Source organism: Neovison vison, chromosome 6 (assembly GCF_020171115.1).
Source record: "Neovison vison isolate M4711 chromosome 6, ASM_NN_V1, whole genome shotgun sequence".
Lineage (NCBI taxonomy): Eukaryota > Metazoa > Chordata > Mammalia > Carnivora > Mustelidae > Neogale > Neogale vison.
In genome coordinates this window covers 13,299,201-13,326,470 of record NC_058096.1, presented here as the reverse complement: position 1 = coordinate 13,326,470, position 27,270 = coordinate 13,299,201, and the positions used below count along the sequence as shown (strand labels likewise).

Sequence of the window (27,270 nt, the reverse complement as noted above, 5' to 3'; positions counted from 1 at the left end):
CTAGCATTAAAAAAAATACACAGATGCTAACCTGGAGATTGTGATTCTTGGGTCTGCAGTGGGTCCAGTCATCATCGTATTTTCAGAGCTCCTCGGGGTTGAGAACTGCTGATGCATTAAGGTTTTCCAATTACTTGTCTCCTTGTTACCATCAGAAGATGTCTGCGTGCGCATTAAGCCATCACGTGCTTCCCTTGCAGGAAGGGCCAGCCTCTTCCAGAATTAGGGGAACCCCCAAGTGTAAGTGACCCACAGAGCACGATGGGGATGGTGGGGGCGGGGGGCTTCCACCTGCTGAGTCTGGTCAGTGTTTGGGCATCACCACTGACTCCTTCCAAAGGGCCCAGGGATTCTGCCCACTTGACTGTCGTCTTCATTGCGGCCGCGTCCCACGTTCAGTTCTTAGGTATTACCGATCAGACGCTTGTCATCATGTAACTCTTCCTCACTCTCTTGCTGCCCCAGAAATCAAGTGAAAATGAGCTTTTATTGTTGCTGCTGCTGTTAAAATTTCTACGGGGAAAGAGAAAATAAAAATAACAAATAGGGAAGTTAAAAATAAAACTACAAAGACTGATTTTCAAACCCCTGTCTGTGTTCTGTTTTGACCTTTGCATAGATCTGGCCTGGGACCCCATCTGAAAATATCCTGGGAATTGTCTCCAGCTCTTGGCCCTGGGGAGCCAACGTTGTCTATACTCGGAATAGTATAGAGATCAAACTCTCCCCGACTTGATCCAGCTGCCAGGATGGATGGAAAGTCCAGCTCCTGTTCGAGCTGGGCTGCTTTTCAGTCTGCATCTATGAAAGGAGGAGGAAGGCTCTTCAGAATGGGCTCTCTGTGTGGCTTTCGGGGCATCACTCCTGACTTTGGGGAGGTGGCTTTCTCCCCTCGAGGAAGTCCCCACGGCACTAATCCTGGAAAATGTCAGCCTTCCCGGGGAAGCCCTCTCCTGCAGTCTCCATCCACCACCAAGACTGGTTTGGCATAGGTGAGGCTCAGCAGATAGACCCTTCCCTTCCCTCTATGACGTCAGCTCCATGAAGATAAGGACTTCTTTCGTGAGCCCCCTTGATACCTCCAGCACACAGAACATGATGCCTGGGGCGTCATACACAGAGCAGGTGCTCATACGTATTTGTTGAATAAATGAATAAATTTTCCCAGGCAAACAACAGCGTCTGGTCCCATTAGTCACTTTGTAGCCATGATGGTGAGAGCCATCCCCTCCCTTGGGCAGCCTGTTTAAAGACCCATCATCCAATGGATAGGCAAATTTTGCATTATTCATACAAAAAATACAACAACAAAAATAATGTACTACTAGAATGTGCAGAGGAATCTCAGATTTGGGAGTGAAAGAAGCCGGCCATGAAAGAGTGCATACCTCCCAATCCCATTTATGTCAAGTTCAAAAGTGAGCTGAGCGAGTTGGTAATGACTGTCTTAGCCCATGCAAAGCTACAACAAAATATCATAGATGAGATGGCTTATTTTTTCAGGTAGTTTAAACAAGAGAATTTTTTTTTGTAGTTTTTACATTGTTTTAATGAATGGAGAAGATTAAAAGGAGACTATTTCCTAACATGGGAAAATTATGTAAAATTCTTCTATCCTTAGTTTTATTGCTATATAATTGTCATATGACATTGTTTAATATGTGCAATAGAATGATTTGCTACATGTATATTTTATGGATAATGGTAGTGAGTTTAGTTAATATCCATCCTTCTCATAGTTCCAATCTTTCTCTTAGGATCTTCAAATATACAATACAGTCTCGTTAGCTATAGCTGCAACACAAAATATAGAAATTTATTTATTTATTACTTCTCACAGTTCTGGAGGCTAGGAAGCCCGAGATTAAGGTGACAGAAGTTTTGGTGCCTGGTGAAAGCCCCCTTCCTGGTTTGCTGATGGCCACCTTCTTACTGTGTCCTCAAAGGCTGGAGAGAAACCAGGTCACCCTTTCTCTTATGGGCACTAATCCTCCTCATGAGGGCCCCTCCCTCCTAACCTCGTCACTGCCTGAAGGCACACCTCCTAGGACCATCACCCTGGGGCTTAAGCCCTCAGCGAGGAGGGGAACACGAACGTTCTGCCCATAGCAATAATGGAGGTTGTGTTAGTGACCTGGGGAACGGTTTGGGTATTGACTGGCAGAGGTACGGGGCCTCTTATGGGGAGCTGGGAGTGTTCAAAACCCTACTCTGAGTGGTGTTTATACGGGGTGTGCACTTGGAACACTCACCAAGGTATTCAGCTCCCTGCTGAGCAACCTGCCACCTTGCTTGGAGGCACCTGCCTTGCTTTCCTTGGAGGATTGGAATCCGAGGACCCAGGGATCATGACCTGAGCCGAAGGTAGACACTCAACTGACTAAGCCACCCAGGAGCCCCATGTACATACATAGGTCACACCTCAATTTTAAAAGTCATTTTTTAAAAAAGATTTTATTTATTTATTTGATAGAGATCACAAGTAGGCAGAGAGACAGGCAGAGAGAGAGAGGAGGAAGCAGGCTCCCCGCTGAGCAGAGAGCCTGATGCAGGGCTCCATCCCAGGACCCTGGGATCATGACCTGAGCCAAAGGCAGAGACTTTAACCCAGTGAGCCACCCAGGTGCCCCTTAAAAGTCATTTTTTAAAACATCCCTCTCCTTCTTGGAACGCCGACCCCTGGCCAATTCCTTGTCTCTCATCTAGTTCTCAGGGAAGCAATAAAACAGAATGGTTTGCCTGTCCAGAGCCTGACAAACAACTTGGGCTTTTCCAACATGACATGTGTGCTTTGCTACCACTTCCCCAAGGGAAATTTATTTTTATAATGTCAAAATTTCTTACACATACGTCCACGAAGGTCCAGCGGGGACATTTCCTTGAAGAAAGCCGTTGCTGTTTATTCACTTATGAAAACAAGACCTGTGGCAGGGACGGAGTCCACCCCATCCCAGCTCCTCTAGAGGGACACGGCAGTCTAGTGACTCTGCTCCCAGGACTGGGGATACACGGCTAGAATGTATAATTGAAAACACGAGAAATTCTCTCGGACCAGCTGCCTTCATAAGACAGGTCTTTGTAAATAAAACCACACCGGCTCTTCTAAGTTATCTTTGTAAATGAGCAGAAGAAAATAAGAGCAGGGGGAGGAGCAGAGAGAGAAGCAGACTCCCCTCACCCCCGAGCAGGGAGCCCCACGCAGGACTCCATCCCAGGACCTTGGGATCATGACCTGAGTCAAAGGCAGACACTTAAGCGACTGAGCCCCCCAGGTGCCCCTAAAAATACATTTTACAACTCAAAATTTTCACTTCATTCTTTTCCTTTAGATTTATTTTTATAATCCCCATCATCCTAATATTCTGCTTTATAATAAAAATATTTACATAAATTTGTTAAAAGTTTTGGCATTTCCGGAGTACCTGGGTGGCTCTGTCAGTTAAGCATCTGCCTTCAGCTCAGGTCATGAGCTCAGGGTCCTGGGATGGAGCCCCATGTCAGTCTCCCTGTGGCTCGGGGAGCCTGCCTCTCCCTCTCCCTCCCCCCTGCTCATGTGCTCTCTCTCTCTCTCTCTCTCAATACAATAAAATCCTTTTTAAAAAAAGTTTTAGCGTTTCCTATGATCATAAAGCTCCAACTGTTTATTTAAAAGCCACTTTTGGACTGAGTTAGGATTATGATTGTTACTGGTACAATTGATCAACATGAAAAAATACATAGATAAAAAATTATTAGAGGCGAGAGGTACCATCTCACCGGAAATGACCTGCTAATGACACGGAAGTGTTTGGGTCCTTTGCTCCATTGGTTCATGTATCCAGAAGGGATCCTAGTTTTAGCTGCCCATAGACTTCAGCACTTTCTTATTTCTGTTTTCATTTTCAAAGATGCAAGACAGAGAAGCCCTGTTTGGACTGGATGGGAGAGAGTGTAGCTCCATTATGGCTCTCCCACGCAATTCCTCCATCTTTTGAGTCCTGCGCCAAAAATCAGGGATATCATCGATCATTGTTTGCGATGATTAATCACCGGACAACTTGACGCGGTCCCCCTCCAAGTTGATTGAAAGCAAATTTAAAACCCGCTGACTTGTGGAAGGACTAGCTTCCGGGTCTGTAGAGTCATTCGCTTTCTCCGGGGATTATTTTTCTGTGGCTATTGAGGTCCCTGAGGTTCGTGCACCTTAGTGCGCTCTGGGATGGATGAGAAGAGTCTGTCTGTCTTCCAGAGAGAGGGAGAGGATTCCGCCAGAGGTGGGAGAAAACTTACTTATAAGCACGTTCCCAGGCAGACGAAGGTGAGGAAAGAAACTGGGAGGTGGGTTCCTCTTACACCATCTGTGTCGTGAGCCTCCTGCAGAGTCACATTTTGGCTCAAGGATCATGACTCTGTGAGTCTGGTTCGTCTTCCTCTCACTCGTGCTGAGAAACTCCCTGAGACTTTAAGAGTTTACTGAAAACCCACCAATCACTGTCCCTCTCTCTGTTCTACAAAAATCTTTCTTTTCCATAACGGCTTTTAATAAAAGACGTCAAGATTTGTTTCAAACATAAATTTCATCCCAACTACTTGTCCCCACCTTGACTTTCTCTGATTTTTTTTGCAAAAAGATAAACATAAAAATAAAAGAATCTATCAATGTTTATTTTTGTTTCAAAAGGCCACTTTATTCGTTAGGTATAAGAGCGCACTGGGAAGAGAAGTGGATTGCCCAAACATGTCTGTGATTCGAAACTGATTTGACCACTCAAATCAGTAAGAGCTTAGCCCTCATTTAAATCTGGGGCTGAAACCAGAAGCAGCACGTAAGGAGTCAGGCTATTTAAAATCCTGGAGTTCTGAAAGGGAGATTGTGCAGGGATGTTCTGCTTACGGTATGTGAAGTCCCGAATCCTGAGCATGGCCAAATGCTCCAGCAAAACTGAGGGTAGAATGGAGGACAAGACTGGGAGGAGGCCCAGCTCAATAGCCTTATCTGGCCCAAGAATCCCAAATACAAATGCAGGTAAAAATGCCAGTCTCCATGGCCACAGGCATTTCTGTGAAGGCCAAGTGAAGACAACCAGAGGTCCCTGCGCGGCTCAGTCGGCTAAACACCTGACTCTTGATTTCAGCTCAGGTTGTGATCTCGGGGTGGTGAGATAGAGCCCCATGTCAGGCTCTGTGCTCAGCAGGGAGTCTGCTTAAGATTCTCTCCCTCTCCCTCCGCCCACCACACACACACTCTCTCTCTCAAATAAATAAATCTTTAAAAAGGGGTGGGGGCAGAAAAAGTGAAGATACCAGACAGGGGATTGGAATTGGATCCTGACCCTTACCAGAAGCCAGACAATACAGGATACGGCCCCTACGATGTAGAAATGTACATCAGAATCATTTAAAATGTGTATCGATATACTTAAAGCTGTTTTTATGGTCATACTCTAAGAGACCCATGTTCAAAGAATGTGTAATACAGATCTTCACAGTATTTTTTTTTATAATAAAAACCAGAATCCTTAATGACCATCAGCAGGGAATGGAATATATAAAAAATGGCAATTTGTAGTCTACCCATTAAAATGGATGACATTGAATTTAAATAAAAAGTTTAAAAATAGAAATAAAATGGATTACTATGTAATAATGGCTCAGAATCATGTAAACCTATATATGTCTATATAGTGTCTTGGGCAAATGGCCACAATTTGTAGCACTGAGGGTAAAAATCAGGTTCATAAAAAAGTATGTGTCAGGGCACCTGGCTCAGTGGGTTAAAGCCTCTGCCTTCAGCTCAGGTCATGATCTCAGGGTCCTGGGATCGAGCCCTGCATTGGACTCTGTGCTCAGCGGGGAGCCTGCTTCTCCCTCTCTCTCTCTCTGCCTGCCTCTCTGCCTACTTGTGATCTCTGTCTGTCAAATAAATGAATACAATCTTAAAAAGAAAAAAAAAAAACTTAAAAACAAAGTATGTGCCAATAAAATAGCATGAACCCAGTCTATAAGTGTGTGTGTGTTTGCACACACATGTACACCCACACATGTATTTGAGGAACGGGCCAGGAAGGACATGAGCCAAAATGTCAACATCCTGATTGAAAGTGAAGGAATTATGGGGCGCTTGGGTGGCTCAGGGGGTTAGGTGTCTCATTCTTCATTTTGGTTCAGGTCGTGATCTCAGGGTCCTGGGATCGAGCCCCACGTCGGGCTCCGTGCTCTGGAGTCTGCTTGAGCTGCTCTCACTCTTCCTCTGCCCCTGCCCCCATCCCCACCCCCGCTCATAGTCTCTCTTCCTCTCTCTCTCTCTCTCAAATGAATAAATAAATCTTTAAAAAGAAAAAAAGTGAAAGGTTATAATCAACCAACCATTAATACCTAAAGCACAAAACACCAGGCACAAAACACAAGCCCAGAGCCAAGCCCAGTAGAACACAGGACGTCCTGTTTAAGACAGAGACTCAGAACTCGGAGACCAAGGGGCTCTTGGGGAGAGCTCAGGAAGCCCCCTGTGGCTTCCAGGAAAATGCGCCAAGTCCCGAAGCCTCAGACCGTGGGGCTGGGGCTCAGACAGATGGCGGCCACGCTGCGAGGGTCCCACTGGTGAAAAGCCGACTTTGCTTGACCTGGGTGTGCAGCGTGTTGGAAGAACATGGAAAATGGAATTCTTTTCTTTTTCCTTCTTTCTTTCTTTTTTTTTTTTTTTAAGATTTTATTTATTTATTTGGCAGAGATAGATCACAAGTAGGCAGAGAGGCAGGCGGGGCTGGGGGTGGGGGAAGCAGACTCCCTGCTGAGCAGAGAGCCCGATGTGGGGCTCGATCCCAGGACCCGGAGATCATGGGCTCGAGATCATGACCTGAGCCGAAAGCAGAGGCTTAACCCATGAGCCACCCAGGCGCCCCTGGGATTCTCTTCTAACAGAGGATGTTCCCTAGCGGATCCCAATTTTTATTTTATTTTATTATTATTATTATTATTATTTTTTTGGATCCCAATTTTTAAAATGTTAAGGGAATTCCGGAAAGCGTCATGCCTCTTCGGTCGGAGAGCAGCGGGCTCTCTGGACAGCGCTAGGTGTGCGCCTGGCTAATATTCCCGGCTCTAGACAGCAAGGTAGGGACCAGCAGCCCGTAGAAGAGTCTGCTCTGGACAGCTCGGACAAGGAGATCTGCAGATTTGTCTGATTTATCCCTTTACACCGAGCACGTGGTTGAGGCGTGGACATGGGTGATGAGACACTGCCTTCTGACAGAGGACAACTTATTTGCATCTACACAGGAAGGACAGAAAAGACCAGAATAATCCATTGTCGGTGTAGGAGGACGACGGAAACAAAGTGATCCCAGGGATGTGTCTGGGGGGTTCTGACACGGCTTCAGCAAGCAGACAGTCCCTTCCCAACAGCTCCATCCTCTTCACTGAATCCTACACGGTCATGATTTGTGTTTTGAATATTCTTGGTTCTTTCTTCAGACACCGACATCTTTTAGAAAAGCCTAGGATGCCGCGATTTTATGAATCAGTGGGTGAAATTTTTGAGTATTTAAAAGATTTTTTCTCCCTGTATTTTCATTTCTCTCTTTTCCCTATCTGCCCACTTCCTGTCTTCTGAGGGATTGTTACAGGGATTTCCTACGCCGGAATAGGTTTGCGCCAAGCTGGAAAGCAGAATTGCCTATAAGACTCAGGTAAAAGTTGGGTGTCAACAGAGTCTGGAAAAAATTAAGACCTTGTTTCCACTGTTCCCCTTGCCCCTCAAGACAACCATACACAGAGCCTCCCCACCTACACATGTAGGCCCCCCTACACAGACCCTCTCACATACCCTCCTCGGTCCCATACCCTCCCACACTCACACAAACCCACACATGAACCCCCACACATAGCCCCCCACTCCCCCCACAGCCCCAGACTCACACACAGCCCCCAACACACCCTGCACACATAGCCCTCACCTCCCACCCTCTCCCATACAGCCCTCTCGGCTCAGGTCATGGCCTCAAGGTCCTGGGATTGAGCTCCATGTCACAGAGTGGGGGTGGGGTGGATGGGGGGATGTGGGGATTGGGGGGAAAACCCTGCTCAGCGGGGAGTCTGCTTGTCTCTCTCTGTCTCTTCCCCTGCCCGTGCTCCTTCTCTCTAATAAATAAATAATATCTTTTTTAAAAAAGAAACGGTTCTGTGTCTTAAATTGTACATGCAGGTTTCCCTTGCTCTCTGCAAGCAGAGCTTTCCTGCGAAAGCTTTCTTAAGCTGAAAGGTAGGAACGCAAAGAAGCACTTACCATGAATTCATAAGGGAAAATCTGAGTCTTTCTGATTACCATAGGATGCATCTTGCTAACAGACGCCCACAATAAATCAAGATGAAGCATGGCGCTCCCACAGTTCAAAGCTCTAGGGTTTGGTGCCAAGATGCTGAGTGTGGTTTCCGGGGCAGGTGAAGCCGCACGAGGCTTCACGGCGAGACCACGCTGAGCGCTAGTTTCCTTTTCATCTTGTCTTTATAAAAATGAAATCTTTTGGTTGATGGAATCAGGTACTCTTGTAAATGTTTTGTGAAAGCTATGTGGCCGGAGAGGCTGGGTGGCTCAGTCATTAAGCGTCTGTCTTCCGCTGGGGTCATGGGTCTCTGGGTCCTGGGATTGAGCCCCGTTTGGGGCTCCCTCACCTGGGATCGTGTTACAACGCACGTTCTGGTTCGGTAGGTCTGGGTGGGGTAGTTTCTGCAGGGCTCGCAAGCTCCCGTGGTTCCAGGCCGGCGCTGCTGGTCCACGGACCACACGGCGAGCAGGTGCTCACCGGCTGCTGCGGGAAGCTTTCTAGCTCACACGGGCAGGCAGGAGAACACATGTTCACCTGGAGGGCAGGGGCCGGTGGGGTGAACTGACTGGGTAAGGTTCATAAGGGACTGAGAGATCAAGACCCTGAAAGGGAAGGTAAAGCCCAAGACCGCATTTACGTTTGTTGATTCCGTGAAGACCCAGACAGCAGACCCCCAGTGACAAATGGGGTGCCAGACCATGGGCTCAAGAGCTCCCCCACCCAGGCCAGTCCCAGCTCTGCCCTCCGCCCCCGTACTTCCCCAGGCACCTCTCAGCCTGCCCCTGGGGGGGGGGGCGGGGGCACAGGGCACTGGGAAAGTGATCAGTGTGGATATAGACATATGTATATGTGCCACTTCCTAGTCTTCCAATCAGTAGACCAAGATGCTGGGGCGTCTGGTGGCTCAGTCGGCTGAGTCTCTGACTCTTGATTCTGGCTCAGGTCATGATCTCGGGGTTGTGGGATTGAGCCTCCTGTTGGGCTAAGTAAGCACTCAGCAGGGAGTCGGGTCAAGTTGTGCTCTCTCCTTCTCCCTCTGCCCCTCCCCTTGCTCACTCTCTTTCTCTCTAAAAATAAGTAAATAAATCTTAAAAAAAAAAAAAAAGAAAAAGAGAAAGGACCAAGATGCTGTTGTTGTTGTTGTTGTTAAAACTTCAAGCTCAGGGTACCTGGGGGCTCAGTCAGTTGGGTGTCTGCCTTTGCTCAGATCATGATCCCAGGGTCCTGGGATCCAGTCCTGCACCGAGCTCTCTGCTTCTCCTTCTCCCTCTGCCTCTTTCCCCCGCCCTTCCCTGCCTTCTGCTCTCTCTCACAAATAAATAAAAAATTTTTTTTTAAGATTTTATTTTATTTATTTGAGAGAGAGAGACAGTGAGAGAGAGCACGAGCGAGGAGAAGGTCAGAGAGCAAAGCAGACTCCCCATGGAGCTGGGAGCCTGATGTGGGACTCGATCCCGGGACTCCAGGATCACGCCCTGAGCTGATGGCAGTCGTCCAACCAACTGCGCCACCCAGGCGTCCCAACAAATAAATAAAATCTTAAAACAAACAAACAAACAGAAACAAAAAACTTCAAGCTCTACAGACAAAAAGGGATAAATGCCATAGGACCTCACTTATATGGAGAATCGAAAAACAACTCCCCAAACCCAAACCAACAAAAACCAAGCTCCTGGACACAGAGAACAGGCTGGTGGTTGCCAGAGATGGGACAGAAGGGGCCACAGGGGTCAAAAGGTACCAATTTCCAGTTACAAACTGCAAAGTCCTGGGGAAGTCATTCACATCATGGAGACTGCAGTGAAAACATTGTAACACATACTGGAAAGCAGCAGGGAGAGCAGATTCTGAAGGTTCTCATCACAAGAAAAAAAAACTTTAGAGCTCTGGGTGGGGACAGACGTTCAGAGGACGCCTGGGGGGCCCTTGTGCACTATATACAAACAGCGGATCATTATGTCGTCCTCCTGAAACTAATATAATAGTACAGGTCAATTATACCTCAATTTGGAAAAAAAAATAACAAAATCTTTACGCTCTACCAAGTCGGCTTTTCCTTGATGCTCATGATCATCTAGAGAAAGAAAACAAAACAAAACAGGCATTCCCAAGAATTTCCTCTCACAGAACTCCTTCCCGCCAATGGTCCATATCCATCCTCCCGTCCAAAAAGGCACAGGACTGTCCAGATACTTTTCAGTATTTTTATTGTTTGACAGGCATTTACAACGTTCCATTCGTAGACCTAAAAACATAAAAATAGACCTTCTTTCAGCTTATAAAAGAAATATATAAGAACTTTTGACATAGACACGTCGTGACCTTATGTACAAGAGACACAATGGCACCCTCTCCAAGCACCAGACTTTCCAGCATTTTTCAGACGGAAGTGTTGCACTGGGATTAGTTAAGTGTGACTTATCAGAAGTCTTCGCTTCAGTTTTCCATCCGGACACCATCGAACTGGAGGTATGGAACAATGCAGTGGTACAAAGGGTATAGAAATCATTCTAAAGCTTTTTAAGAAAATCAGAAGATATAGCAAAAATTTAATAGAATAAAACTTTCAAAAGATCAAGCTCAAAGCCCTGGAAACCCAAAAAGGGGAGGGATATCAGGTAGGAGAGCGGGTAAAGCAAGCAGGGGCATAGAAGCATGATGTTCTGAACTCTCTATTGTCTGGAAATATAAATTCATAACTGATTTTTATAAAATATAATTCCTAAAGCTACTATAAAATTCAGGTCTTTAAAGTACCTACTGATGTGTCAAACACCAAATAGATATTTTCCCCAAAAAGAAAGTTTTCATATTATTTAAACCCTTCTTAGGAAGTGGACATTGTGAAATTGGAAGAAAAAAAAAAAAAGCTATAAACCGTTCAAAAAAAAAAAATCGAAAGTGCTTTAACTTGTTTTTGTTCTTCCTATTTGGAAATATGTTTAGAATGTGAGATTTTTAGCATGTTTACCCTGTTTCGTTGGCAGGTAGAAAGTAGGAAACACAAAGGATGGTTTTGAAGAGGCTGTTTTGTTAAGAGGTTTGGTATGGACTGTCAGGGAAGGGATAGGTAATCTATGGATGAAGATGCAACTTTAATGGGAAAACCAATGATCACCATGGCAACCCCTTGAGAAGGAGTCTCCCCTCCCCCGCCATGTGCAACAGACACACACACGCCCATCCGGGTGTCATGTTTAACCCAGCCAAGCTCCCATTTCAGATAGAGATTCAAACATTTAAAAAAAAAAAAAAAAAAAAAAAAAAAGAACAAAAAGAAATATTCTTCTTGGAAAAAAAAAAATTTCTCCTAAGCATCTTGTTGGCCTTTCGTATATAAATATAAATCACCATGCCTCACTCTCTCTGTAAAAGGTAAAATCCTCATTTTTTTTTTTTTTAAAGACTCAGTTACACTAACACTGTAAAATTCTCATCTGTTTGTGCCTCTGCACCTCAGGTAAAATACAAAAAATAGTGTTTTTTGTTTTTTTTTTCAAGTGATAAATTTGGATCTCTTCTTAAAGAGTTTGGCGTCTTTAAAACTCTATGCAAAACTAGAACTTCCAACACGGACATCGAGTAAGACCAGCCATAGATCAAAACAGAAGAGAGAAATAAAAAAAGAAGAAAGAAAAAACAACAGCTCATCAAAACATACATCTCCACCGTCTCCTCACACATTCTTAAAATACACAGATATTCTCAGACATTGAAGAGGGAAAAGGAGTAAGAACACTGTGAAGCTGTACAGTTGCTCTGTGGCGTTTTTGTGTTTGAAGGTGGTTTCCCCAACTAAGAGATGGCTCCTGGTCTGATTTCAGATAGAGTGTGACTTTTATTATTATTAGTTTTTTAAAATTTTATTAATTTTATTTTTGTGTGCTATCTCTTCGACTAATCTGTGTACATATTTTAAACTCCTGGAGGGGGGTCCTTTGCTTTCCAGTGCTGTAAAATCTTTTTTTTTTTTTTTTAATTTAATTTTTTTAATTCTTCTGGCCCTGATTAGTTGAGAATAAATAAAAGCCCTTAGTAATATACAGAAGATAGGACTCAAGCTTATTTGGGATTCTGAGCAATTCTTTCTGATGTCTCTAGACATGACGACGTTGGGTGGCTTCGTGGCTTCGGAACAAGAGTCAGCCGCCAAGGCCATGTGTGCAAGAGTGCGACCCAAGGGAACATTCTCCTCCTCGCGGGGACAGGATGGGGGGCAGAGTAGAGGCAGGGCGGGGACAGGGGGCGGTATCTACACACGCTCTCTAGGGGGAAAGGGACAGTCAGATCTCCGTGTTGCGTTTCTTGGATGGGGCAAAGTCTTCGCGCCTAACCCAAATGACTTCCTCGCCCGGGCTCTCCAGGCCTCCATTGATGCCCGAGAGGGCGGCTTGCTTCTTGAGCTGCGTCATGCGGGACGCGTGACTATCCAGGGCTCTCCGGCCTCTCTCCCGCTGACTGATGGAAGCAGCCTGAAGCTGCTCCCGGAGGTCCGTGTCCACTGCGGTGCCCTTCACGGACTCACAGAACTCGTCATCGTCACTGAGGATGTCTGTCTCCTTGATGTCATCCTGCTCCTCGTACTGAGCAAGATCAAACTGTTCCTCGACCCACCGGTCAGTGTCCCCGCCACCGGGGGCCTGCTGGGACTCTTTCTCCGGGCTGCTGGCCGAGATGGCGTCAGAGTCAATGGTAAACCTGTTTCGAGCCAGTCGCCGCCTCCTTCTCCCAAGAGACTTGCTTGGGGCAGACACTGCACACACACACAAAAATATAAAAATAAAACCGCCACATGCTTTACCTGCGAGGAAATGCAGACAGCAAAGAAAACAAAGGAACAACTACATGGGATTCATTTAGTGCCTTGATGTCGTTCAGGGCTTCAAGTCCAGATTTCATCAGTCTGTCTTAGAGTCTTTATTTCACACGCGTGTCTGGACTTGGAGGATGGCACGGCAACTGGCCAAAGGGCAGAGTGGGGGGCAGGGGGACACGGAGAGGGGTGTTGGTTATGGGGAAAAGGGTCTTCACCTCCCTCTGCAACAATCTATTTCTCTATCCTGTGCTGTCCCCAAGGAGACCACCGACCTTGGGATTGGTTAGTGCCCTTAACCCTGATGAGGTCGCAAGGCATGGTGCTCTGGGGACGTCCAGGGGCCGTCCCAGGGCCACTTCGCTGGGATGGGTCTTTGGTAAGGGTGGACAATGCTTCTACAGTTCCACTGTCTTTGTAAACAACACCATGATGTGTCAAGGGAGCAGAAGCTATATTGCTTTCTGGAAAACCAAATGTACCATTTCTGGAGGACGGGAAGTTAGCTACGGGCAAGACAGCTAGTCTCCAGCGACCGCCCTGCCCTCTCTCTGCCAAAGCTCCACGTTCACGGTGAAGCTATACAAATGGGAGCTCTAGTTCCCCTGCACTGCCTTCTGTGTCTCACCGATTTCTCTCCTACAAAGCAATTAAAATATCAGTGCCTGGATGGCCTGAGAAATGCTAACAGAGGACACGCATGCCACCGAGCCTCAGAGTGCTGCACGAAGTGACTACAAATTAAGAAAAAAATCTCTGAATTCATTCCTTCACCCTCCTGCCTTCTAGGAAGCCAGAATTATTCCAAACACATAAGACACCACCCAGTCAGACAAATGAACATTCCCACCACACACATACACACACACACACACACACACACACACACACACACGGGGAAGGCTGCTGCTTCTCCCTCACTAGTCAAATGGCGGCTGTGTGAGAAAGCAGCCGAGAAGGTAAAATGCAATGTGGGGTTTCCAATGGAGGGGGAGAGCCTGGACACCAAGTAGGAGGAGCATTCCTGAAACTTAAGCCCTGAAAACCATTAAGCTGCTTCAGTGACAGGGGTACCCCCAGGGACTATCAAACCCAGCAGGTCCCAGGTCCGTGCGTGGGCTCCCATTCCAGCCATCCTCTGCCTCGGACCCCTGAGGTGACATCATGGTTCCGGGGTGCTCTACCATCATAAAATACGGAACAAGTGGACATCCCTTTTGATCAAGGAAGGGAACTGAAAAAAGGTCTCCAGAAAAAATGGAACAAAGGGAAAAAAAAAAAAAAAAAAAAGAACCACTGTATCTTCTCTACTGGGAAGAAGCAGACATTCCGGTCAGTTCTATCCCAAAACCCCCAGAGTGGAGACTGGCTCTCTCCCATCACTGTATTAGAACTACCTCAATGCAAAACTGGGCCCTTGGAAACATCCGCCCGTGATCCTCATGCTGAAGTGTTTAGGGGTAAAATGAGCTGATGTCTGTAGTTTTGGACTGTGTCAAAAACATGAGCTGATGGATGACAGATGGGTAGATACGTAAGGAACATACAGAAAAATATCCACTACAGAATAGATGGTAGGTTCTCTATGTGTAGGATTCTCTCAGCTGGTATATAACTGAAATTTTTCCTAAGAAAATGTTGGAACAAAAGAAATTTTAATTGGGTGATCGGCAAACATGCGGTACTTCAGGACTGAATCCTGTGTGAGGATATCGGGCTTTTCATGGGTATTCGTCACAACGCATAATGAAGCCTGAGTATTTATCCCTTATTAAAAGGATACTTAATAACCCGGCCAGCCTTCTGGGGTTCAGGGAGACCATCTCTGGGCTGAGTATCTCCAGTGCACTGTTAAAACTGACAGGCCAGTGTTAGCTGACCCACTCACACACCATCTTTAAATCATCGAACGTAAAAAACCCGCTGATAATGAGGAGTTTCAAAAGCTGAATAGCAGAGACTTTCCTCAGCCAAAAATGAGCCATCGTGTGGAAAATCTTCCAATCAGCCAAAGCCAACAGGCTGATGTGGGGGGTTTCTCTTGGTTTTCATGATGGAGTAAGGTGTGGTTTGGGTTTCTTTCCAAAGGGGTGTCAGCAGGAAAACTTCTGAGGGTCCTACAGACTAAAATGGCTTTAGTTTCGAAGCAAATGCAGCTCTGAATTTAAGTCCTTGAGTAACGATCGAAACCTGGCCAGTGACAGGCGGGTTTCTTAAGGTTGGGACATGTCTTCTCAATCCTAATTTAAGCATCCCCGGGCAAGTAAACGGATTAGGTGGGACAATTCTATGGAGAAACGCTCTGTTTTGAGCTTATAAAGGGATCCGCGAAGCTTTCTTAACCTGAGGCCTCCATGAGAAACTATGGATACAGAGGTATGTGAGGCTTCAGGTACCTTGGAGAACCCAACAGAACGCTGGGTGTTCACTGCACTAGGTTTTCAGTAAACATTTATCAACTGATTGGAGAACAGGTTCAAGATAACTAAGCCCCAACATTAGTTCAGTTTAAGTGCTTAAAGAATGTAATATCCCTTGTCAAGCTATATAGGCTACGTCTACAAAAACCTCCAACCATTCACAGTTCTATCCATGACCCTTCAACACAACTGAGGATAGGCGGAAAGGTCAGAATCTTCTTGGCAATTGCAAAGGAAGCCTCTTTTATTGGCATCCCTGAAAAATGGGGGGTGCCTCTTAAGAAACGAGTGATAAAAGTATTAATATCTTGATATCATTAATACATCTAGGTTATGAAAACATCTTTCTTCCTAGATATATTTTACTGCTGTTTCTAGACGGAACTATGGGTCTTCCTTCCTTCCCACTCCACCGTGACAGTTCCAGTCCTTAGAGACTATATACTCTGGGACCCTTTCAACTCTACATTCCCCTTTACTAGCAGCAGCTCAAGCCTTCCCCAAACTAACAATGAAGCTGAAAATTGGGTAGCTGGCCTAAGGCAAGGGTAAAAATCTGATGTGTCATCTGGTCTACCAAACATGGAATCCTTCCTGAGAACAGGCAATGCCGTGTTTCCAGACTACGAGGCCACCACGTCCTCAGAATGGTGGGCCACGACCTTGCGGAGACATGACACACTGCTTTCCGCTAAACAAAGATGGCTGCCATGCAAAGCAGCGACTCCCATTCCCCAAGCAGGCTGAGAGAGGCCCTCCAGGAAGAGAATGCGCTCACTTCCTGGTGTGGCGAATGAGAGAGGAGCCCCCAGCCAAAAGGAGGAGGGTGGCAGAGGGAAGCTGGAGGGAGGGCAAGAGGCATAAATGAAGGGCAGAAAACCCAGGGAGCTGCTGGGAAGGAGGCACGGGCAAGGAACCTCACACCAGGGAAGGGCTGGACTCCAACATTAGCCCCCTCAAGGCCACGTCTAATTCTTGCTCGACGAAAACGTCAAGCTCTCTGGAGTTCTACAGTGGAGCGGGGGTCACGGGGATCTTGAACGTCGGAATCCCCACAGTACCTGCCCGGCTCATGGCCGGCCTGGCCCCTTTGAGCGCACACAATCTTTTTCCTCCGAAAGGGACGTATTGCTGCGATGAGGGAAGGCTTTCGGTTTTGAGGAGCTGTCTTCTGTGCTTATCGCGCAGGATTGAATGCACAGCCTTCAGGAAGTCTTTCCGGCTCTCTGGAGAGCTGTAAGGAGAAAGAAGATGGACACGTGTTAGGGGCAAAGTCCTGAACACACGGGGAACTTCTGATATCACCGGGTACAGCCCAACAAACATCCTTGAGGGCCAAAGGTCATAGAGAATGAGGCCACAACTCGTTTCTATGCTTTTTTCTTCACTGGTGATAGAGAACGAGGACTTCCTTCCCTTCACGCTCCTTGATTCATCTCCTGCAGCCAATGTGGGGTAGACAACCCATGCATGAGCAGACGGGTCCCACACCCGGACATTGCCAGATTCTGCCCTTGACCCTTATGGCAAAGCCTTTTTTCCTAAAATGCTTTTGCAGACAACTGAACCACAGGATTCTCAGCTCTGCCGAGGACCCAAATCTGATGTCCCAACCAACACCTGTAGTTCCCTCTTACGTTGTCCTTCTGCGAAATATCCCATGACACACTTTACCAAGTCAGTATTAAAGCGACACTGCAGAGAATTGAACAACCTTCCCAAGTCCTAATTCCCACAATAAAAAAAGTACTTCGGGGTGAGAGTCATTTTTCTCATGAAGTTCTCGGTATCTTTACCCCAGGTAAGCACTCCCTGGCATTCCTTATCAATGACGAACATGGCTTCTCTAGGAACAGGCCCAGCGGTCCCCCCGGACCTTACCAACCAAATCACCAATGGTAAAGATGGTGCTCAAACCACATGAGGACCATGTGAAAAGAGTGTGAGTTCTAGTCCCAGCAGCTTCCCACATTCTGCTCCTCATTGATGTGTCACTGACACAGACAAGTGATGCAGATACACGATACAGGGGCTCTGGAGTCAGATCTCCCTGAGTTTGAACTCGGAGTTCATTTGCTCTAATATTTTAGGCCAAGGCCCCTCCGTGAGCCTTGGCTCCCCCAAGCCAAGGTTAAATGAAGTAACGCATAACGCATAAAGGGGCACAGTTCATACTTGGTTCATGGACCTTCTTATGACGGTAGCAGTAACATGAAAACATATTGCTAATAAGCCCAACAACATTGATTCTATCAGATTTCCTTTTTTTTTTTTAAATTTTTAAAAAAGATTTTATTTATTTATTTGTGTGTGTGAGAGAGAGCGCATGCATAAGCAGGGGGAGAGGCAGAGGGAGAAGCGGACACCCCACTGAGCAAGGAGCTCAACACGGGACTCGATCCTAGGACCCCAAGATCACGACGTGAGCCAAAGGCAGATGCTTAACCAACGGAGCCACCCAGGTGCGCCGACCCTGTCAGATTTCCCTGTAGGGAAATTACAGCATATTACTACCCGAGGTGTGGGGTACTGGGGAGGTACTGAGTAAATCACTGAGTACCCATGATCAGCTTAAAGCCTGAGTGTAGATTGTATGACAAGCCAAATACACCAGACACTGGCCATCGGGACCATTCATTTTGACACTGTTAGGCAAAAAAAAAAAAAGAGAGAGAGAGAGAGAGAGAGAGAGAGTGGGAGGGAGAACTCGCTGCATTTGAAAAAAATTCTCAAATTCTCATGAAGGAGGAGGAGGAGAGAGAAGGACCAGGGTGGGGGAAAGGAAAGGAAAAGAAGTCATCAGTAGAAGCCCATATTCTAAGCTCAGCTTCTTCCTGAGATCTGTAGGTCAAACTGAGCAGCTTGTGGCAAACCCCCAACCGAAATTTCTCGACGTGACCAGGACCCAGGTAGCGCCTGTACACCCCACATCCTCTTGTCTCGTCCCCCACTCGTTCTCCAACTGCCTCATCTCAGAGATGCTACAGTATAAACACACCTCAGCACCGAAACAAAATAGTACAAGACAGCCACATCCTTCAAATCTACTTCTCATCCAATGTAACTATGGGCAAAAAGCCCTCATCCGAACCTCGCACGCACAAGAAAATGCCTACTTCCTTCTAGAAGGATATGAAGTTAATGAGGTTACTGCCTATGTTCTGATAAAATCAGTTTAACGTGTCCAGGTGGTGTTATTTATTTTTGAATATTTATTTATTTGAGAGAGAGAGAGCAAGCATGGGGGGGGGAGGGGTGGAGGGGGAAGCAGGCTCCCTGCTGAGTAGGGAGACGGACGCGGGGCTCCATCCCAGGACTCTGGGATCATGTCCCAAGCCGAAGGCAGATAGATGCCTAACGGAGGGAGCCACCCAGATGCCCCTAATTAGTGTTATTTAATGTTAGTGTTATTTAAGTGTTATCGCATTTCTGAAATGTACAAGAAAAAGCACACAGCATCTAGGGACGTACAGGGGGACATACAGACCGCGGAGCGGGGGAGGAACATGGAGCCATCACACCCCTCCCGTCTGGGCAGCGAAGTCAGCCCATCCTGGCCCCAGGCTCACCTGCAGCAGAGATGGAAGACCCTCTCCGGCCTGCCTTCAGATTCAGATTTTACATGGACAATTTCACACACAGCGTTTGCTTCTGCATCTAGACAAATCAGAACAAGGATGAATTAGGGCATGTCTCAAAGAGATTTATTTTCATTTTTACAAAAGCATTTTCTAAGCCTCGGTGTGAGATTCAAGAGTGCAGAGCCTCTGAAAGCCAAAGGTACTTTGCTACCCTCCTTGTCATCTTAAAGAGACAAAGTGAAAGGCTTAATGTGAAGGAAAATTTCCAGGTACTGAAATCTCCAGCTTGGTGGTCTGAAAGGGCCATCAGCCCATCACACTCTTGCAAGAACCGCTCCCTTTCAGTGCACAGGCTGTTTGGCTGAACAATTTCAGATGAGCGAGTAGTCGTAAGGCAGATTCGATCAGGCCAACGCTAGAGGCAGGTCCGCATGTCCCTGGCGGGAGCCCTCCCTGTGAGCCCCCAGGCCTAGTGCCCTGAACAAGCAGGTCCTGGAAACAAATGGGGTTTTGCTTTCTCGACACCCCCAAGGTACCCATTCTGAGGGAAGCAAAAACGGGATGCTGAGAAGGTGAGAACAGCTGGCTTTCATCTCTACGCCTTACAATGCAGCAGTACCGTATTCTTTTAGGTCCTGAATAGAGTGTTTGTGAAAGAAACAATCACTACAAACATCGAGACCACACATGGGGAAGTCTCTGCCTTCCCCGTGGTCAGAGCCCCGGCCACAAACCCTCACTGTGCCCACATTGTTTCATCCCAACCAGGACTCATCTGCCAAAATTTCTACCGGTCTTCCCAAACGAAGATAAAAAAATCAAGCAATTGCACGTTCTGACTTCTCAGATCTACTGGAATGTATCTCATAACGAGAAACATGTTGGCTGGTCCTTATAACTGTTAAAACAAGCTTTTATCTTGATTGTTTTAAGCCTGATTTGAATGAAAAGCAGAGTGAGAATGGAATGGCATATCACAAAGATGGCTTTCTTGTGAGAATTTAAATTCTGTGTGTATTCAGTCCTCCGTGAAGGGAAAATCTCTGGCTGAGAAGCCTGCCGTTTGCTATAAACGTAAGCTTCCCATCCTATAAACCAGGCACCGGGAAACACGAACTAGGTAATCTGCAGCCCAAGATTGCAAAATAGGTCCAGGGTCTTGAAAATCAAATCGCTATGTAAAAACGCGCCAGGGAAAATCTCCGCACTGGACGGTCAGGAAGAAACCTCCGGCGAACGATCATCCTGAATACGTTTGTCCAAAGCGCATTTTGCATTTGACGTTTTCTACTGCGAGGTGACACGCAGAAAGGGGGACAAGATGAGCCACACAGTGGACACATCGGATGCCGGAGAGCATACAGAAATAGCATCTACCGTGTATGTGTGGTGGTCCCTTCCACAGCCTCTCTGGCCAAGCAGACGGCTGCTGGCCTGAGAGTTTCCACCTGACCCCCAAGGTGCTCCCTCCAGAGTGTGCTCAGGAGAGCGAGCAACTGCGGACAGCTCCTCCCCACAATGGCCTTTAATTAGGCCCTGAATGGGGCCGCCGAGTCACAAAAATATTCCTGCTCTTGGTCGGTACCCTGCTGGCGTTCATGGGTCTTGAGCTTAAGGCATCATCTAATTTATAGTAATAAGTATATTCTCGCAGTCCGACAGCTTGCTTTATGGCTATTTGGATCACAGGAAAAGGCCTGACATTTCAAAGGCCTCCAGACTAACATAAAGATTTGTAATGCTTCACACACACACACACACACACACACACAAATACTTATTTAATGGCTTTTTCGTGCTTTTGGTGGCCTTTTCTGGTCTCCTGGTTAAAAAAGTAAGTGATTTATTTTACATGGACTTTGCTCATGCTCTCCAGGATTCTCTCCAGCAATACGAGACTCACTGCCACTCCAACATCGGTTGATGTAGTTTTTGTTTTTGTTTTTGTTTTTTAAGATTTTATTTTGTCAGAGAGAGAGGGAGAGAGAGCGAGCACAGGCAGACAGAGGGGCAGGCAGAGGCAGAGGGAGAAGCAGGCTCCCTGCCGAGCAAGGAGCCCGATGTGGGACTCGATCCCAGGACGCTGGGATCATGACCTGAGCCGAAGGCAGCTGCTTAACCAACTGAGCCACCCAGGCGTCCCAGTTGATGTAGTATTAATGTATACAACAGAATGACTAGAATTCCTTGGAATGGTATTGGAGACACCACATCCACTCACTCGGGTCATTCATTCATTCAAATAGCTAGTAAGTGGCTCGGTAAGCAAGAGGCAGGGGAGATGCTGGGGGGAAAGAGAGTTGAATATAGGAGGGAAAACAGTGGTAGGGTAGTTCGACCAAGAGCGTGGGTTCAGACCAACAATTCACACACACGTTGGACACGCGCATTTCGGGGTTTACCTGCACTCGCCAAAGCTCGAACCTGCAGAGCTTCGGTGGGGATCATGTGCCGAAATCGGAAGGGGTCCCAGTCCTCATAAATAGAAAGCCTGTGAGATCCTACCTGCAGGAAGAGAAGGTACGAGGTGCCTGAGAACCATCTGTTCTGGACTGGACTGGGTCCCCCCACCCCCGCCCCAGATCAGTGAGGCTGGAACCCCCATGCTTGTCTGGGGGGGGACCTCAACCCTATGGCACTTTGGTTCATCCAGCAGACAGCGAGAGGCAGTGTTTAGATAAGCAGGCACAGGGTCTGCAAATTAGTTCGCGGAGATCCAGGTAAAAGAGAGACACGGGAAGGAGGAGAAGAGGGACCCCGGGAAGGAGAATGGATAAAGCAAACAAGTGTCAGGAAGGTTCTGGTCTTGGCAGGCCTGATATCGATTCGCTTTCATGCTTTCAGTGTGAGTCCGCCAGACAGCAGGCAGGATGGGCAATTTCCTCCAGTCCGTAGCAACACTTCAAATGTGTTTAAAAAGTTTAAAAAAAAAAAAAAAGGCAAAAAAATCTCAGAGGCTGGTGTCTGGCAAAGGCGTAGGATGATCACTATGCAAGCAGAACTGAGACACGGATAGAAAAGGAGATCCTTTCGATCCAAGGGGGAAGTAAGATTCTTACAAGTTTCTTCTTCTGTTTGGAGCCGTCTTTATATACAAGGACCACAGCAGTTTTGAAGACTGGGGAAAAAAAAAAAAAAAACAACACAGGCGGTTACAGCGCGTAATGTGTGGGGCTTTCCCCTGAACCCCGCTAATGTGGGGTTATCGACACTACAGCTCGGGAGAAGGCAGGGAGACGAGCCCACGCCGACCCCACCTTCCAACCGTTCACCAAGCCTACTGAGACAGCACTTTCCAGGTTCCATAAAAACACAGAAAGCCCAAATAAATGGAAAAAACCCTCCCGCCTGGAAACTTTCAGATTCAACGCCGTTTAACTATGGTGTCATTTCAAGTTTAAAAATGCCAGCCATACACAACTTCATAGAGATGTGCTAGGTCAGCGGCTAGAGGAAACCAGGCAGGCATCAAGGACAACGATGTTGTCTATGGTGACGTAGACGCACGCCAAACAAGCTGATACCACACACACACACGCACAGAGTGCTCAGAGTTTGGGAGACAGAATTCATCTTTCCGACCCGAAGAAATAAAAATCGGCTTGTGGAGCAGAATGCATGTGCCCTTCCTCCAAACAGACTGAATCACAGGAAGCCATTTAGAAACAGGGAGTAGGTCAGTTTACTCTCCCAGTGTTTGGGGGACGGGGGCGACACAATAGTTAGGCACAGTCCATAGAATTCCTTGAACAATGCTAAGCACGGTGACCACTCGGTGACTCTGACCCCTGCTCCAGGGGAGGAAGAAGTGGCGCCCGGAGGACTAGAAGCGGAGCGAGCCCATCCTTGACTCTGGGTGGCAGGGACTCCAATCCCCTTCACGCCCCGGCCCAAGGCAGAGCCGGGGCCCCGTCAGTCCCATGGCAGCTGGAGGGGGCACGCCTGGTGTACCAGACCCAGAACTACAAAGGGAATAAATGTTCAGCAAATTCTTCCTTGGGATAGGGTGGAGGCAGGCCATCTGGAGACCAACCCAAAGTGTCCGGTTCATTTTCCATCTGCTTTAGGATCGGTCAGCTTCCCCGCCTCCCCTCGGCACAGGATGGCTCTCACCTCCCTTGCAGAAAAGAACCTGAAGGTGTGAAGAAACCAACTTGAGCCACTGAGTCTGGACTGACCCTGGCCCTTCACGCTCCCCGCATCTGGGCCCCCTTAAGAATCCCAGAGGATGGACTGAGAGGCACCCTCTCCCAATTTCCCACTGGCCAAGGAGGCTGCACCAGCTCTGCACAGAGGCTGAGCCCAGTACCTGAAGAGGTCCTGTGTGCTCACCAGGAAGCCTCCAGAACTTACAGTGGCCAGGACAACACGTCCTTTAAAACTGAGGGAACTTTCCCTGGGAGAGGGTGTCCAGTGACCTGAGTCTCAGAAGACCCACCACGTCCCTGGGACCACAGCTTAATGGGGGCGGCCGGCCTGCCTCAGTTGACCTTGACCTCAGCCATCTTGGATCACAGTGGTAGGGCCACCGTGGTCCTCAGCTGGGGTTACAACCACCTCCTCCTTAAGCTCTGTCTGGCCCCCTGGGGCTATTCTCACTCAACTGACTGCAAGTGTTGTCCTGATGTCATAGACAGGACCTCAGTCAAAACTCCTAGCACCCCTGACCGCCTCCAGCGCTCCCTCCACACCCCAAAGGTGATCATCTAATACCCAAAAAGGCAGAAGCCTCAACAAACTCTTTTTCTTTTTCTTTTTCGAGGTGATGATCAACATTCAGTTCAGATGAGCTGTCCTGGAAGCAAATATCAAGGTGCTAGGAGCATAATACATCGATTTCAGTTGCAGAAGAAAGCTGCACTGTTTCCTGAGATTAGAGATTTAAATCAAAACAAGAGACAACCACGTTTTAACCCCAAAGCTGCCGGTTCCACGGTAATCTGCTTCCCTTACAACAACAACTCCGGATTTCAAAGGGCGTTTCCAAGGCTCTGTTCATGCCACCACAACGGCCCAACGTGGCACCTTTACGGACTGGGAACCCACGAAGAATTTCATCTCATCATGGTGAGGACAATCTGCCCTTACTCGCAACCCTGGCTTGAATCCTTCCCGCTTCTCCTAGAGCCTCGGGAGCGTCTCACCTCGCTAACTGCGGCGCCCATGGGACCCACTGGCATTGTGACCACCGATCAGGGCCTGGGGGCTGCGGCTTCCATTCACACCCAGCACAGGGGTTGGGGGCTCCCATCTGGGGAGCCAGCCCACCCTCCCAAACCCAGGAAGCAGCCCGTGGGGCAGAGAACAGAGTGACGCAGAGTGAAACACGCACTGTTCTCTATCAGAGCCTAGGCAGCAAGCAGCCAAGTAAAACCCCAAACCTCAAAACCAGCATTTCCGGAACTCTTTGTACCACTGGTTGGCAGACTGGGGCCCGCAGCCCATTGGGAACAGCCTGTGAACACAGAAGTCCACTTGGTTATATGTTGTCTGCCTCTGACTGCACATGGCCTCGTGGCCCTTGCACCTGAAAGTATTTACTACGTGGCCTTCACAGAGAAAGTTGGTCGACCCCTCCTTTCTTACAATTTTTTTCTTCTTTTAAATCTCTGTATTTCTTTAAAAAGAAAAAAAAAAAGATTTTATGTATTTATTTGAGAGAGAGCACAAACAGGGGGAGAGGGAGAAGCAGGCTTCCCACTGAGGAGGGAGCCCGATGTGGGGCTCGATCCCAGGACCCCGGGATCATGAACTGAGCCAAAGGCTGAATGAGCCACCCAGGCACCCCTAAATCTGTTTATTTCTAACCACAGGAAATCTGTACAATTCAGGAGACAGTCACGAAAAATTCCAGTGTGGAACTCTGGAACCACTCTTCAGTAACCCAGAATCAGAAACCAGAAGATAAGACGGTTTGGGTCATTTACTTCGGAATCCTACTTCCCAGAAGCCACCTACCAAGAAGCATCTGAAAGCTCCCAGCCCTTCCAAGAAGAAATTACAATATAAGAGACACAACTGGTAATGTGTGGCGGGGGCGGGGAGACAAATCTATCCCTAGCCCCACCGAAAGCAGCCGCCCATCAAAAACGACCAACATGTTACAATATCCCAATCCTTTCTTGTATGTCCTATCTGGTCATGCACTTTCCTTGCACACTTCTACCCATCTTTGTTATTTTTAAGGAAATGGCATCAACAACTCTAGCGGCTCTTTGGAACTGTTAGGAACGTCACTAAGCTTTTCAGCGAAGCCTTGGGTGAGCTAACGGGAAGTTCGACAGTCTTGATGTCTAACACTCTGATTTTAACACCACAAGGATGTTCCATTTGGGGATACTCCATTCACATCGTGGGGGAAAGAAAATAAAAATGTGTTCCATTAAAGAAGCAATAAGCAACCATCCCTTTCCCCTAGAAACACAAGGTAAGGGAAGAGAATGGAAAATACTAGATTTCCTTTATATCGAGTGCCTACCAAAGAGTCTTCTGTTTGGGGCTCAAAAGACACGATGTAACACAGAACCAGGTCCCATAGAAGAATTTTACACACGCAATTCCCATAGTTTTCTGTCTCAAAATGCCTAGCTAGTTTATTAAAAAATAAATAAATCATCCACAAGCATCTCTGCTTTGGCTTGAATTAGTCACGCTATTGAGAAGCAGCTCACGAGTGATCACGGCGCCCCAGTGTTGCTCCCACAAACGAGCTGCGAACCGACCGCCTGAATCCTAGTATCACCCACACGGCAGAATCAGAGAGAAAGGAAAGAGCTCAGATCTCTCAGAACCAGGCAGTGTTGTCTTCATGTCTCACACAAGTTTTCCTTGGCTTATTATTATTAATAACATTATTATTAACCCATTATTTTAAAAAGATTCTGAGCAGTGAGGACAACAACAAAACCTTTCCCTGCCTACAGGGTGATTCGCGAGGCAGGCTCGGCAAGGCCGTTCCCTCCCTCCTATGGGACGGGGTCGTCACACTGACCATATGGACCTGGAAGTTTTCATTCACTATTTTGGACACACTAGTGGCCGGGGCAGGAGACCGATTCAGATAACTGAAATGAAGTTAACCTTAATAAACCGGGTCTTGAGAAAGAAATGTTCTCATTTTGCAAAGTAAGCCCAGCTTCCCTCTCTGTGCTACCCCCTACCAACCCTGTTGTTGTTGTTGTTATTGTTATTATTATTATTATTTTGTTTTTGAGAGAGAGAGAGAGCAAGCAGGGAGGGGCAGAGAGAGAGGGAGAAAATCTTAAGCAGGCTCCATACCCAACACAGGGCTCGATCTCACAACACCGAGATCATGACCTGAGCCAAAATCAAGAGTCAGATGCTTAACTGACAAGCCACCCAGATGCCCCAACCCTGTTCTGATACGTACCAAAGGCTGCCAATTCTGGCTCCTTTTTCCACTTTCCCAGGGAGGCTGGCGGGTTTGGCCATATCACTGTGGTGTGCAAAAGCAGGTCCCCCATGCTCAGGTCTGCGACCTGAGAAACAGGGACAGGGCAAACCTTACTGGGTGCTGCACAAACAGACTGATTTTCATGTTTCCAAATCTGGCAGGCTGATGTCAATCTTACTTCATGAAAACATTGTCCTTATCTTTTCTCCTTTATCCCACATTTGTCTACAAGAATTTCAAGAATAAAATGGCAAAGAGGTAGAGAAACCGGGTCCGCCCCCAAATTCACACACAGTTAATCTGCCAAAACTCGTCTCCAAAATCGGCATCGGTCTGTGTTCAAACGGAGAGAGTTTCCGAAGAAGAAGCGAGCAGCCGTCCATCACTGAGATCTGCCCCAGAAAACCAGGCCTTTCCGCCTGAGAGTTGAAATCCCCTCAGAGCCACGTTTTTTTCCAGGAAGCAGTGGAATCGATTATTTTTTTCTTCTTCCAGCTCTGTCTAAAGATTTTGTTTCACTTTTGAGGAGGGAGAAGCCAACTGAGGAGTTTGGAGTGTGTGCAGCTGTGCTCTGGGATCCGCAGAAACTGTGAGGTCCGGTGGCCAGCCTGTCTCAGTGAGTCCTTCTGGAAAGCCATCCGGACACGCCTGCACAGTAACCCAGTGCCTATGCCTCTCGACAGCCCCGTCTGCCTTTCTCTCCGGAGTCCAGGACCCACATGCAAGCCCATCCACGTCT

General features: G+C 47.4%; 1 protein-coding gene across 3 annotated transcripts in view; it reads right to left on the bottom strand.

Annotated features, from left to right (window-relative positions):
- Positions 1-10,493: 10,493 nt before the first annotated feature.
- Positions 10,494-27,270, bottom strand: part of TIAM1 (TIAM Rac1 associated GEF 1) — a 202,566-nt gene continuing 185,789 nt past the window's right edge. For all 3 annotated transcript variants that reach the window (XM_044251032.1, XM_044251033.1, XM_044251034.1), the window contains 6 exons: positions 26,508-26,616; positions 22,177-22,235; positions 21,520-21,622; positions 19,106-19,193; positions 16,598-16,770; positions 10,494-13,056 (listed from right to left, as the gene is read on the bottom strand). In XM_044251032.1, coding sequence (XP_044106967.1) covers positions 12,587-13,056; positions 16,598-16,770; positions 19,106-19,193; positions 21,520-21,622; positions 22,177-22,235; positions 26,508-26,616 — 1,002 coding nt within the window. In that variant the 3' untranslated portion in view covers positions 10,494-12,586. The remainder of the gene's footprint in view (positions 13,057-16,597; positions 16,771-19,105; positions 19,194-21,519; positions 21,623-22,176; positions 22,236-26,507; positions 26,617-27,270) is intronic.